Below are 13,528 nucleotides of genomic sequence, written 5' to 3'. Positions count from 1 at the left end.
GCAGACGAATAAACTAAACAGTAGTGTAGTGACTTCTGCATTGAAAAAAAAACATTGTCTGTCTCGCTCACTTGTCTGGTGAGGACCAATCTCAAGTTATATTTGATGTGGTCAATTGTGGCGATGAAAGCAAATACTCGTTTAAACAATATAATTAAGGTAATTATATTTAAAAGAAAAAAACCTTAATGGACCCCCCTTTTATGATAAGAAATTGCATCGTTTATAATTTCATGTCTAAAGGATGATCCTACCAATTCATCCAACTTGACAAAAAAAATAAAAAATTCATCAGAATTATGAGCATGTGCTAATACGAGAAACCAATGATGGCCTTATAATTACTCTAAAATATTAGCTCCTCATCAGTGTAATATTTTCAAGAGCTGCCAAAATGAGAAGTGAACCCTCTCCGTGTTCATGTTTTGAAATATTCTTGGGATTTTTGTTTAAGACGGTTTGAATTATGTTTCGCTGCACCACAGCTTTCGCTTTCGCTCTGCTTTGTACAATGGTTATCGCGTATTCTGCCCATCCAATGAGCAATCACTGTGTCAGTCTTAAAGAGACCCGTTTTGAAATGTGTATGAGCGCCGGTTATGACAAAACTTTTCCATTCGAAAATGATTTTACGGAGGCGGAGCAACAAGAAGTAGCGAGGGAATTTACAGAGATACTAAAGTCTATGAAGAACTGTTCGCACGACGGTCTCGCTGAACTTATCGAGTGCTCTTTATTCGTTCCTAAGTGCAACATGTTGGGTGAGCCTGTGTACCCGTGTAGACAGGCTTGCGCTGAATACCTGAGGCGATGTGAGTATGAGTTATCCAAACACGCATTGGATTATCTAATCCCTTGGTGCCTCCTCCTGTCAAATGGTTCCGTTGGTCATGCTCCCTGTTTTCAACCTTCTAACTTCACAGCGAACGAAAGTGCACCTGGTAAGTGATCTACATGTACGACTTTTTTCCTATTCTTATTGGGCTTGAGCTTGTTGCGTGAAACTGTCGCATTATTTGCCAAATATGGAGATAAATATAAATTCTCCGGCCAGTTTCTAAACACTGGCCTTTAAGTGACACACGGGAGAAAATATTATTAACAACGATAATTCGCGACAATTCAACACGTATTAATAAGGTCTGATATACTGACAACATCAGCGCAAGCATTCGGATAGCTGTGCTGTCTGCGAACAGAATGAAAAATACCAAAAACTAATGATTTCAAAAGGTAAATTGTTTTTTAGCTGGGCGGTAAGTACTTCAGCAGGTCATTCGTGGGAAGTTTATCAACATGCGTGCAAAACACGGGTTGAGATAAAATATCATATCCAGCTTTGTTGATTCCAGCCACACAGTTTAATATATGGAGTCAAGTATTTAACTGCGCACGAAGGTAACCTGAGGACTGTACTTACAGTAACCACCCTTAATATAATACTTCCATTTCTGGAAGATTGAAAGCCGAGTGTACGACTCTGTCTAACTATCTTATCTACAATGAATCAGTTTATGAGCCTTCGGCATTTGCCTATCGCCGTCGAAGCTTAACTGGTTCCCTCGCTGTCTCAGATTATTCAATCGTTACAAATTAAAATTATGTACATGCGTTGTTACTGTTTGAAGTGCCAGTTTCCTAATGTATGAAGAAGTGATGTCCGACTCAACTCCCTTCGCTCTAATCATTTTTTTGTGGTTGGACGTATAAATGCTTCTCTTCACAAAATTTAACCAGACGCCTGTTGCAGAGAAGATCTCAATTCCACCGTCTTTCTTTTCTCAGGCCCGCTGGATCGAGGTTGCCAAGAGTTAATCTTCCCCGCATGTAAAAACATAGGTGCCTTCGATCACACTTTGATCTCCGTCTCTATGCAGAAGAAGTTATATTCATGGTTTTTTAAAAAGGAATATAACGCAAACAGCACAGAAACAGAATTTCCTGGGGCCGTTCGAAAATTATTGGACCAATACCCCAAATGCCAGGAAAATATCAAGAAGTTGTTCTGTGGCGAACATTTCCCGCCGTGTTTTCCGGATGAAAGCCCACGGGTGTATAGTCTTTGTCAACCTCTTTGTGATCAAATTGCAACAGACTGCCCAGGATTCTTCAGGCAAGTCTGTAATGTTATTTATTTTTTCCAAGGTGAACCTGCGGGAGAGGGAAAAGATAGAGTTGGGGTGGGGAACATGTATGGTGCAGTGGTGAGATTTAGCGATCCTTCCCCCTTCCTTCCCCCTCCCTTCCCCCCTCCCTTCCCCCTCCCTTCCCCCTTCCCTTCCCCCCTCCGTTCCTTCCTCCCCCCCCTTCCCACAGACGGTGTCAGCCAGGATTCGATTCTTGAACCGGTTAAGATCAGATGTGAGCAAAGAGCAACGCCTAAAAAATTCTGATTCGAACTGTAAAAAGAAAATGAGAAGAGCCAGTTCTTAAATCTAGTCACATGCTAAATCTAATTCATTCTTGTATCATCTATCATTTTACGATTTGCTTGTTGAATGCTTTAGCTCGAGAATAAGTAACTCTGGGAATATATTGTTCCACACATCATGTCGCAAGCACGAGATTAGTGGTCTTTAAAATTATTTACCGTACAAGAGAAAATAACGAGTCAAGAATAATCAAATTTGGATCAGTGCAATGATTATCTTTCTGTGTGTGTGTGTGTGTCGCAGCCAGGACTTGATCGCCTCAGAGTACTGCAGCTCAAAGGCAAGAGCACATTCTATACATGGATACTGTCACACCACAGAATGGCCAGCTTCATTCGAATGGTTCCACCATGAAGGTAAGATTATTGAACCAAGCTGAAACAACCCACTGACTGACCAAGAGACTGACAAGAAAAATAACAGAGTGACTGAACAGCCAACAACAGCAAATCATCTCACAAGGCAATCATTCGGTCAATTGGTCAGTCAAACATACAAAATCAATCAATCCGTTTATCAGTCTCTCACTTACCCTTTTAGTCTTTAAACCAACCAGCCGGTCACTCAGTGTGTCAATCACTCTTTCTACTTGTCTGTTTATGCGTGGGTGCGTCTCTTTTCCTTTCCTATAAACTGATCTCAGTTTTCATAATCGATCATTTCTAGCTACAACAAAATCTCCGAGTCTAATTACTGAGAGCCATCAAGGAACCCAAGCGTGGAAGATTTTCATAGCCGTCTTCATTCCTGTACTAGTTGTGGGGCTCGTAGTAGCTGTGGCAATATGGATGAAGAAAAGAACTCATCGCAGTTTAGTAGCTTACATCAAACATTATGAAAAAGACGCTGATGATACCTTCCCCTTGGAAACATAACTGTTATGACATTTGGTTGAAGGGGGAATGGGAGGGTGGGGTGGTGTGGGAGGATGACTTGGAAATTATATACACTTCACGACGTTATCTTTGTTTTATGGTGCAAACGCACATGTAACCATTCTGGACATCAAGTTCACTGAAGGCGACCGATGTTAGCTGGGTGTAACGAGACATAATCAAAATTAAAAGTTGCCAAGATCACAGTGGACTTTCTCTGTGGTTGTGCTTTGAAATGTTCGGCTGAAACTGAAAATTTTTTGAAGGAAACAGTTCATATTTCTCCGTACGTAAGTCAGCTTTAAAAACTAGAGAATTTTCTAGACCAAATTTTGCTAAAGTCCCATTTCCCATCCAACACTTTCTCCAAACCTATCCTCCTCCCATTTCCCAGTCCTACTGGCCTGGATCTTATTTTCTCACAGAAGAAAAATCCTCTTTCCTTTTCAACCTCCCAGACTCGTTTCGTATTTTAGAAAAGTACCAAGAGTTACGATTGTGTTTAATCAAATATCTACTTTTGAACCCCTATGATTCTGTTGATATTTGCATGTTTTTGTCTACAAAGCAATCGTTGAGGCTTTGGGAAAAACCGAGAACCAATTTGTTTAAATCAAAACTTGAACTAATGCCCTACTCCTCGCCAAAATCAGGATTTCATGAACAAGAATGTTCATACGCGCCAAGGAAGGTTTAAAAAATATCGTGCGATTACTTTCAATTAAAAGTTCACAAAGTTTCACGACACTCAAAATCCTCAAACCAAAATTATTTTTCTTTATCTGATCCATTGTGCCCTTGTAGAGTTGTAAGATGCTTATGCTCGCACGCGAGGGAAAACTAGCCTTATATTTCAGGATGACGTAAGATATTTGTTTGGGCTAAATTGAAACATGACGGAGGTACATTTGGATAGAGGTATCGATGTAGGGAGATTTATTATCTTAAACAGGGCTTAGAGTCACCGTTTGTAGGATCAGTAGCCTACTACCAGCCCCCTATTCGCTCAAAGTCCACGAAATCACCTTCAACAAAGTGCAAACGAAACTAATTTTATCTTGCGGTGCCAGCTCTAGGAGAAAATTATTTCCCATCGCTCACTGGTGAGGTTGGATATTGTAGGGGCCAGCTACGCTTGGCAACTGAAAATAAATACGACGCAACAACTTCTTTGCGTCCAGATTCCTTGTAATCTTGTTCAGTATAACAACGAATGACAAATGAGGATCGATCCGGTGACGATTCGAAGTTATTGCTTCTCACACAGCCTAAAATCCTTTGCTAAAACAAACTCGGCAAAAACGGCCAAAAAAAAAAAAAACACTTTAAGTAACGCTCAAGCAACGCACATGGCGTTGAAAACTGCGCCCTAGGTATATTCTCAGCGGCGTTATAGATAGTATGTAAATGCAACGAATCATGCAGATATCGTGACCTACAGCAGTGAATATCAGCCAATGTTGTTATCAAGTGACACCTCGCAGCAGGAATACGATATTAAATTACGAAGCACAAACATTTTGACGTGAAGAAAGAACTGTAGCATCACGTATTATGCCTGTTCATTCGCCAGCATTGCCAGGCTGCTTTCTTATCAAGATCATAGTGCTGTTAATATGCAGCTTGAGTATTCTAACCGTCGTCTGTGATGAATCGCTCGAAGGCAAATGTGTTAGCCTTGCGGATGGACATTTTGACTTCTGCACAAAAGGTGGATACAACAGCACGCTATCATTTCCCAAGGAATTCACAGCGAAGCGTCAAGCCGAAGCCGCTGGTTTTTTGACGTTCGTGATAGAGGAGTGGAGAAATTGCTCAACTCTTGGTCTGGCCACAGCGATGGAATGTTCGTTCTTCGTGCCCAAGTGTAGCTCGAAGGGAACGCGCGTCTATCCTTGCAGGCGAGTATGCGGAGAGCTTTTGAAGCAGTGTCAGAATGACACAAGTGACTACCGTGAACTATACATGGACTTGTTTCTAGCTTGGTGTTTGATTCTACCAAATGAAACAGCGAGTAGTGAGAAATGCTTCGAGCCGCCTGGCTTCACTCCAAATAACAACATATCGAGTAAGTTTGTAGAGTCTGTTTGTTTATTTTATCCACCAAAATAAACCCAGTTCCAGGTGTTGAAAGCAACGGTGCATTAATGCCGGCGCAAAGCAACAGAATGGGTAAATAGTCCTCCTTCTTTTTTCCTCGCTTTACTACGCGTTTTCGTATTTCATTTTAACCCCGAGAACAAGCTGTTTTGTTTTTTTTAACTTCCTCTCCGACGTAAATTATGCAGGAGGTGGATTGGTTCTGCTGATAACCTGACTGAGGGAGGGAGGGAGGAAAAGATATTGTCACGGAAAAAGCCTTGCAACTGTTGGCAAGTTCAAGGCGATGAATCCCGATGAAGACTGCTGTTATAAAACTCGGAGTACAATTTTAAACAATTGTGTTTGCTTTACTTCACTTAAAGTTTCAAAGCTGACGTTTCGAGCGTTACCTCACCGCTTATTCGCTCTGACGAAATGCTAACGCTCGAAACGTTAGCTTTATGAATTTTTACGGTGGCCAATATACGTTATCAACTCAGTTGATATAAAACCAAATTATCTTAGTTCTGATGGATCGCTGATCGTCCTTTGTCATTGTTTCGTTTTTGGCCTAACGAAAGTCAGTCGGTATGCACTCTAAAAGCTGTTTGTTTAACTTTTTCGTTTTTCTTTGCTTTGACTATAGGTCCTCTTGATCGCGGCTGTCAAAACTTGATCTTTCCCGCCTGCAAAAACCTGGGTTTTTACAATCATACTATATTTGCGGAGTCAGTTCAGAAGACGTTTTACAAGATCTTCTACAACAAGACATATGGCGACGGGCAAGATTTAGATCAAGATTTTCCCTTTCTTGTGAGAAAGCAGGCGGAAAAGTTTCCGGATTGCTCAACAGACATCAAAAAGTTATTCTGTGGAGACCTGTTCCCTCCATGTTTTCCAGAGGAAGGGAGTCCCAAATTAAAATCCTTGTGCAGATCGGTTTGTGATGATATTCAAAGGAAATGTCCAGATTTTTTCAGGTAAGCGTATATCTTATAAGTGTTGTAGAAGTACAGGAGAGGCGTTCCCCTAAAGTTTGGAGCGCTGAGCTTTTTATGGGGAGATCCGAGTTAAGGCGACGGCATTCTAAAAGTGGTGTGTTCCTGGATGACACAGTTGGATGACATTGTCTCACATCAGCCAAGAATATAAACGATAACTGGCGAACTGTTTGAAATATCCCCAAACAAAACCTCCCCCCCCCCCCCCCCACACACACACACACACCGGCGTTAAATCATGTCTAGTCCCGTAGGGTTTTTTTTCTTCCAAGGTAATGCTTAATCGCAATTGCGTCCGTGCTATTGTTTCAGTGACAATTTCATGGGTGCAGAAATGTGTGCCTTCCTAGCACCGGGTAACACGAGTCATGGATTTTGTGATCGCACAGACTGGCCTGAACCATTTTCGTGGCTGAGGTATTATAAAGAAGGTGAGCCTTCATTCAACATTTACACTTTAACATCAGTATACATACTGTTCTCTACGTATATCCCATTTAATTAATAATTAAAACCTTCTTAAGTTAGTGATCTTTTCCTTCATCCCGGTGTGTTATTCAGGGGTGATAGTGTAGAGGACAAATTAGATGCTAAACACTCTTAGGGGTTCAAGGGTTTTCCTGAGTTTTGCTCTTTTGGCTTCTGAAATATTGTGCTAATCAAATTTAATCAAACCCTTTGTTGTGGTAAGGGTTATATCAAGAGGAACCTGGATATTAGTTATATAACAGAGTAAACGATACTTTCTTTGTTGAAGAATGTACCTTCAGTATCAAGCTTGCGTGATTTGAGGTTTTGTATCCGCTTTGAGAAATCAAGCGACAAGAGGCTTGATTCGAAATTTCGCCTTTTCTTTGGTCGAGCACACAAAAGACTAAATACTGGAACAAAAAAGCCAATGCTTTGTAAGCTTCTCAGGACATAAAATCATATTTTCATTTTTCATGGTTTCATTACTACTCCCTGAACAAATAAAAACTCGTCAAAATTGCGACGATTTCTGTGAAATTCTATGTCGCATAGCATATTGGCAATAATTTATTATTATTAAACTCTTTCACTCTTAGGAGTGACCAATAGGTCATTTTCCTAATTACATGAAATGCAGGCGCACCAGCTTTTCGACTTGTTTTAGGATCTGGAAGCGTACTAACCAAGTGCTTTAACGTTCACGTTATGAGATTTATACATGCTGTTTCTTTGTTGTTTAAGAACTCGACAGTATGTCGTAAAGAAAGCTCATTTTTTTTTTCAACATTGTCAAGAGTCATATCGCTTGGGTGAAAAGAAAAAAACAATGATTCAACGCCAAATTCTCAGATCTGATATGCTAAGGAATGAATAATAGACAGTTGGGAGAGTTACTATTTAGATTTTGGGAGCAAAGGGCTAATCAAAGAATAGATCGTTTTACAGAACCCAGCACAGAACCACCATCAGTGGAACATATTGATGAAGGACCCAAAGGGTGGGTCGTTGCCGTGGCTGTCCTGACAACCCTCATTATTGTTGCACTCGGACTGGCGGCGCTCATCTGGTGGAAGTGGCGCGGAGTTACTCCTGCTAGCTGGCTAGGTTACAAAAGACAACAAGATTTCACAACCGAAGAGTAGGAATAAATTGTTTAAGGATTTCATTTTCTTTTTTTTGCAACATCAAAGTCTATTAAAATTACTTGCTGGAAAAATATAGACTCCTGGAATAGTTTCGTGTGTCAGGGGCAGATTCAGAGAGTTCCCCGGTCTCATTTTCAGACTAGCTTTTGCTTTGTGATGTTAGTTCTTTTTGTTTATGTTTTATATCTGTTATAAGTTTTTAATGAGGTTTGAATCAAAATTTTCCAGTTTATTCTTTCTAACACGGCCTCGATCTTATCTAACCCCTCAACGCTGTGTAAGAAATGCTCGTGTTTATGTGTTTATTACACCGTATTATTGGCCGATCCATCATTGTAATAAACATGACACTTCCCCCTAGGCGCTCTATCAATCTACTGAACATGACACCTCCCCCTGGGATAAACCACCGTTTTATCGATGTATCTACCATGTTACCTCCCCCTAAGATAAACTGCCGCTCTATTAATGTAATGACCATGTTACCTCCCCTTGGGATAAACCGCCGCTCTATCGATGTACTGAACATGACACCACCCCCTGGGATAAACCGCCGCTCTATCGATGTACTGAACCGAAAAATCAAGCTGCGACTTTCTTTTTCCATCAGGGCTTGGTTTGACTTTTATGAAGCGGGACATAACCAAAAATGTCTTTCACTACAAGTGTTTTATTTGAGAAGTGATCTCGTTTGACATTTAATTTAGTTTAAGTCTAAAACTTCAAGATTTGACGACACAGACATCCTTTCGTAATTTCTCATTAAGTATAATACTATCCGAACTAAGGAATGATTTTAATCACAGCGTGTATTGCAAAACCAACAAATGTAAGATACCAAATTGCTCTCAAGAAAACCAACAAAACTAACCACAAAACAGAGTAGGAAAAAAAAAACCTTCTATCTGGGGGGACCTACGAATAACTAATCCATTTTTGCTTCCTCATTCCTCTTTTACGAAAACTAATTCTTGCTGTACCTAGTCAAACTGATGTAAACCTAAGGAATTAATTTCCTTCTGCTTCAAGCTGTCACGAAGACCATTTTAACTTGCCTTTGTATTCATGAAATACCATGTTCTTTTGGTGGAATCAACAGCATCAAAAAACGTGATGACTGCAAGATCAGAAAAGACTTGCATCTCAGTCGTTAAGTTTCTTACAGCTCGTCCATATCCACCATAAGACTGTGCATGTATTGGCTTTTAACTCGACGGTGCCTTCTGAAGCAAACAGCACCAGCTGCAATGGCAATAATGAGAGCGATCACACCAACCACAATACCCGCAATAGTTCCTCCTGACATTTTGCCATCTTTACTCGCGCTCACTTTCGGGGACGAACCTGCGAAATAACAGACAGATACGTCAAATATCAGGTTTGTTTTGTGACTGCTTACTGATAATTGCCTGAAGGCTCGAAGGATTTTGGATGTGTCGCAAAAAGATTTTAAGTTTGCAGTTGTGATTTTCATGATTCCCCCCAACCATGGCGCTCATGTTTCATATGGTCCCCCCCCCCCATTTACTCTGATAGTGACAATTGATCCCCATCCCCTCCCAGGAATCTTCCGACCCCCCCTCCCCCCCCCCAACAAAAAAATAAATAGTAAATGGTCTTTTATAAAGAAGACCTTTCGAGGGAAAGTTTACGCTGCAGGCTATGACGCAATCATCTCCAAGTAAACACACATGCATCTCTTTTAAACTGCGATTCAATTAATTCCGAGGATGACATGACAAAAATCTCCCTGATCGGATCTTACCTTTTTCGGTTCCTTTGGTTCTTGATGTGGGCGTAGTAATAGGCGAAGGCATGGTTACATTTGTCGTCGAAGCCGACGTCTTGTCCGTGGTTGGTGGCGAAGATGTGGTTTTCTCAGTGCTAGACAGAGGTGTGCTAGATTTATTAGTAGGAGGTGCAGGCGTGGTTACCTTTTTCGTCGAAGCCGACGTCTTCTCCGTGGTTGGTGGCGAAGATGTGGTTTTCTCAGTGCTAGACAGAGGTGTGCTGGATTTATTAGTAGGAGATGCAGGCGTGATTACCTTTGTCGTCGAAGCCGACGTCTTGTCCGTGGTTGGTGGCGAAGATTTGGTTTTCTGAGTGCTAGACACAGGTGTGCTGGATTTATTAGTAGGAGATGCAGGCGTGGTTACCTTTGTCGTCGAAGCCGACGTCTTCTCCGTGGTTGGTGGCGAAGATGTGGTTTTCTCAGTGCTAGACAGAGGTGTGCTGGATTTATTAGTAGGAGATGCAGGCGTGGGTACCTTTGTCGTCGAAGCCGACGTCTTGTCCGTGGTTGGTGGCGAAGATGTGGTTTCCTCAGTACTAGGCACAGGTGAGCTGGGTTTATTTATAGGAGATGCAGACATGGTTACCTTGGTCGATGGTGAAGGTTTGGCAGCCTTAGTGCTAAGTGCTGCCGGTATGGTTTCATTAGTAGAAGTTGCAGGCGTGGTTGCCTTACCCGATGGTGAAGGTATGGGTGCCTCAGTGGTGGACGCAGGCGACACGGTTTTGGAGGTCGACGTTTCAGGCGTGGTTACCTCGATCGTTGATGTTGGCGCAATTATCATAATCGATGGTGAAGAGGTATTTCCACTGATTCCAGATGTAACACCGGTGGGTCCTGTAGCAGAAGGTGCAGGCGTAGACATTTTTTTTGTTGACTGGTGCGCGGTAGTGGCAGCTATTGGTGAGGACGTAAGGGCATGAGTTGACCATTTAAGCGTGTTTAAAATTCGTGACGTTTGATGCATGACTAGTTGAGTTGTTTTGGTTTCTGATGCGGTTAGCGTCGTTGGATTCTTCTGTTGTGGCGCTAAAAGATACAGACATAAACAAAGACGTTAAAACTATTAACTACTTGCTTTTAGAAAAAATAAGTTAAAAAATCCGTAAAATACCTTTCTTATTAAGAGACATCCACAAACCGCTGGGATAATAAGCATTATCCGGCCAAGTCTTGAGTTGGCACAACTCTTGTCTACTCGTGGTTGCATTCGGCAAAGCTGAGCAGTATCTCTGGTTTTTGAAGACTTTCATAAACTGTGAAGGTGACTCGTTAAATGCATCATTGCACAAAGACCTACAGGGAACTTGTAATTTACCGCTGTTTTGTTTATCGCATGGCGGCGCTATCTCCATGCAGATAACTTTTCGAAGCTTTGTTGAGTTTCTATCGACTTGATGGAAGATAGTACTTGACTCCACCAACTTCTGATATTTAGTCGTAACAGATGTAAAATTATAGCCCATATTTTTACATTTTTTCAAAACAAGCTTGTGACATGTGATATCTGAAAAATGAATATACATAAAGAACACAACAAAAGTTCAAATAACTTTATATTTTGAGGTCTTCTTTTGAGTGACGCTTAAGCATATACTTTTGGGCAAAAAGAAACTGTCTGCAATCAAACTTTAAAAATATATTTTAGAAAAAATTTATAGTAATTTCAGTTCAGTTAGAAAGCAAACAGCGAAAGGGAAAAATTTTATTATTTATTATTTTGCATACGGGAATAGGAGGACACCTGCAAAATTAAAAATAACTGCTCCATAACTGGCTAAACTTCAGAATACCCCGCAACTCATTTACTTCAGAATACCCCGCAACTCATTTACATGTGTCGGGAGGCTTTGAAGATCGAGGCATAACACAATAGACGCTATTCTTATTCAATGACATGTAAATAAGTTGCGGGGTATTCTGAAGTTGCTCCAAATAACTTCTTACCATGGCTTCGATTTTTGAAGCCGCGCCAAATGTTGAGCGTAGAATCATCGATGCATGACAATCGCATGTTTTTAGCGTGATCCTCGAGGTTATGCACAATTGTTGATATTGCAATCAGTTTTGTGTAACGTTCAGCGGTAACAAATACCACGGTTGAAAGAAAATTGTTTAAATATTCAAATCTCCATGTAACCCGCCAGGCATAATTGTATTGCATATCGAACCTTGGCCCGCATACACTACCGTGAAATTTTCGTTTACTTACCAGAATTATCCGTGCCACTGTCATTAGAATGGGTTGAATGTGACGTACATCGGGTCGACGGAAGAACCCCGCAAAGGCCGTGGAATAATGCTTTTAATCCATCGTTTTCGCTTGACACGTTCCTACAGTCAGAGAGAAACTTCTTGCACGTACTTTTGCAAGGTAGCTTCGTCGATTGGCAAATTGGAAGATTAAGCGGACAAGTCATGAGATTAGTCAACGAAGAGCAGTTAAACCTCTTCTGCATGTTGAAAATAAGACTTGCAAGTTCTCCTTGTCTGCCAGAATCAAATGCGGAAGAATTGTAATAACCCGCCTGTACGCAGCTATTGAACAAAGTTGTGTTGAGCGGCTGACATATTCCACCAGAAGCAAAGTCGAGGAGTAGGGTCTCCAAAGAAACGAGTAATAAACCAGCGAGAATCCACATTGTCAACTTTTTTAGCGACACATTGACAATATGAGTTCCCACTCCACTCGACAATAAGGAAACGTTCGCTATGTGCGTGAGTAGGAATCCGCTGACTCATGAATTTGCTTGACAGGCACGCATAAATATCGAAATGAGTTGCAAGACCCACCAATCTCTATTATCAAATCGGAAATTCATGCAAAGGCCGAGCTTCGCTCGGGTATATGGAGCAACTGATCATTTAACTAAGTGTTAAGGTGACTTCCGCCTGATCTTTTTTAAGAATGAAAAATAATATATTGGCCTTATTAACCCCTCTAACAGCAATATATCGCGGTTGAAAAAACACAAGTTTCCAGACTTGGGTCTTTATTAGGACAACGCACAGTCTCTCAATTCATTATGGATATCAAGCAAATTAGTCGAGCCTCAAGAACATGAATAAAGAAATAAATTTACACTTGAATGAAATAAATTACATTTTGACTAGCGCCTGTGATAAACAAGAAAATAAATTATCTTCTGACAGACGCGGTGTCAAATTTCGTCGAAGCCTGTTTTTTTTTAGACTTCTTGTCGGCCAACTTCTTTAATTTCAGTTCACCTGCTTAGATAATTTCTTTTCTTGCCTACAATAGATGTCGGTAGCGAACAAAACCTTTGTACGTTTGACTCCATAAATTGTATATATTTCTAAAACAAGATGGCGATATCATCAAATTTACGGTATTCATTTACGGTATTCATTTATGGTATTTTAAAATTTTTCTATCCAGAGCAAAACGCTGGCTTCACACACGATGTTGGAGAGGAAGTTAGGTATTCACAAACAGCTGTTAGCAATTAGGCAATCGTAAGCTCAGTTATCGCGTTTGTTAACCTCCCTCGTTGCGAAAGTCCAAAAGTTTAAAAGATTCCGCAACCAAACTCACGACTAAGAAGCATGACTTTCACGTGTGCTTCGTGTCCTCCTGCGAGGGATGACGTAGTAAAAAGCACGTGACTTTTCGGCGGTTCAGACAACAAAGACTCCACTGTATTTATGAATTCAATTTCGGGCCAGCTTTTGGCTATATGTTAATGAATTAATCCCGATGAAATGATGA

At 40.9% G+C, this 13,528-nt stretch overlaps 3 protein-coding genes across 5 annotated transcripts; 2 read left to right on the top strand and 1 right to left on the bottom strand.

Moving 5' to 3' along the window:
- Positions 1–162: 162 nt before the first annotated feature.
- Positions 163–3,513, top strand: LOC113676200 (uncharacterized). Of its 2 annotated transcripts, none has more exons than XM_027192826.2 (4): positions 163–941; positions 1,786–2,113; positions 2,676–2,788; positions 3,099–3,513. In XM_027192826.2, the coding sequence occupies exons 1-4, from the start codon at positions 467–469 to the stop codon at positions 3,305–3,307; spliced, it is 1,125 nt and encodes a 374-aa protein (XP_027048627.2). In that variant the 5' UTR covers positions 163–466; the 3' UTR covers positions 3,308–3,513. The 2 variants fall into 2 exon arrangements, with proteins under 2 accessions (XP_027048627.2, XP_089065785.1); XM_089209659.1 differs by having other exon boundaries at positions 1,786–2,117; positions 2,680–2,788.
- A 975-nt stretch (positions 3,514–4,488) lies between these two features.
- Positions 4,489–8,366, top strand: LOC113676196 (uncharacterized). Of its 2 annotated transcripts, none has more exons than XM_027192823.2 (4): positions 4,489–5,375; positions 6,036–6,369; positions 6,703–6,821; positions 7,807–8,366. In XM_027192823.2, exons 1-4 carry the CDS (start codon positions 4,862–4,864, stop codon positions 8,001–8,003), a joined length of 1,164 nt encoding a protein of 387 aa, XP_027048624.2. In that variant the 5' UTR covers positions 4,489–4,861; the 3' UTR covers positions 8,004–8,366. The 2 variants fall into 2 exon arrangements, with proteins under 2 accessions (XP_027048624.2, XP_027048622.2); XM_027192821.2 differs by having other exon boundaries at positions 7,795–8,077.
- Positions 8,367–8,660: 294 nt separating this feature from the next.
- On the bottom strand, positions 8,661–12,941 carry LOC113676201 (uncharacterized). Its single transcript, XM_089209654.1, has 4 exons — positions 12,011–12,941; positions 10,913–11,305; positions 9,772–10,827; positions 8,661–9,350 (listed from the first exon to the last, which is right to left on the bottom strand). The coding sequence occupies exons 1-4, from the start codon at positions 12,438–12,440 to the stop codon at positions 9,166–9,168; spliced, it is 2,064 nt and encodes a 687-aa protein (XP_089065780.1). The 5' UTR covers positions 12,441–12,941; the 3' UTR covers positions 8,661–9,165.
- Positions 12,942–13,528: the final 587 nt, after the last annotated feature.

The sequence above is a fragment of the Pocillopora damicornis genome, chromosome 6 (genome assembly GCF_964200805.1).
Source record: "Pocillopora damicornis chromosome 6, jaPocDami1.2, whole genome shotgun sequence".
In the NCBI taxonomy this organism is placed as follows: Eukaryota; Metazoa; Cnidaria; class Anthozoa; order Scleractinia; family Pocilloporidae; genus Pocillopora; species Pocillopora damicornis.
Note: the sequence above shows the minus strand (reverse complement) of the source record. Positions and strands in the feature narration are given on the sequence as shown.

Bases quoted from the DNA above. Each gene is read 5' to 3' on its own strand.
- LOC113676200 (XM_027192826.2), top strand. From the start codon at position 467: ATGTTTCGCTGCACCACAGCTTTCGCTTTCGCTCTGCTTTGTACAATG. The intron at 942-1,785 runs GTAAGTGATCTA...TTCTTTTCTCAG, and splicing joins AGCGAACGAAAGTGCACCTG to GCCCGCTGGATCGAGGTTGC. The intron at 2,114-2,675 runs GCAAGTCTGTAA...TGTGTGTCGCAG, and splicing joins GACTGCCCAGGATTCTTCAG to CCAGGACTTGATCGCCTCAG.
- LOC113676196 (XM_027192821.2), top strand. From the start codon at position 4,862: ATGCCTGTTCATTCGCCAGCATTGCCAGGCTGCTTTCTTATCAAGATC. The intron at 5,376-6,035 runs GTAAGTTTGTAG...CTTTGACTATAG, and splicing joins TCCAAATAACAACATATCGA to GTCCTCTTGATCGCGGCTGT. The intron at 6,370-6,702 runs GTAAGCGTATAT...CTATTGTTTCAG, and splicing joins AAATGTCCAGATTTTTTCAG to TGACAATTTCATGGGTGCAG.
- LOC113676201 (XM_089209654.1), bottom strand. From the start codon at position 12,440: ATGTGGATTCTCGCTGGTTTATTACTCGTTTCTTTGGAGACCCTACTC. The intron at 10,828-10,912 runs GTATTTTACGGA...TGTATCTTTTAG, and splicing joins GATGTCTCTTAATAAGAAAG to CGCCACAACAGAAGAATCCA. The intron at 9,351-9,771 runs GTAAGATCCGAT...GTTATTTCGCAG, and splicing joins AACCAAAGGAACCGAAAAAG to GTTCGTCCCCGAAAGTGAGC.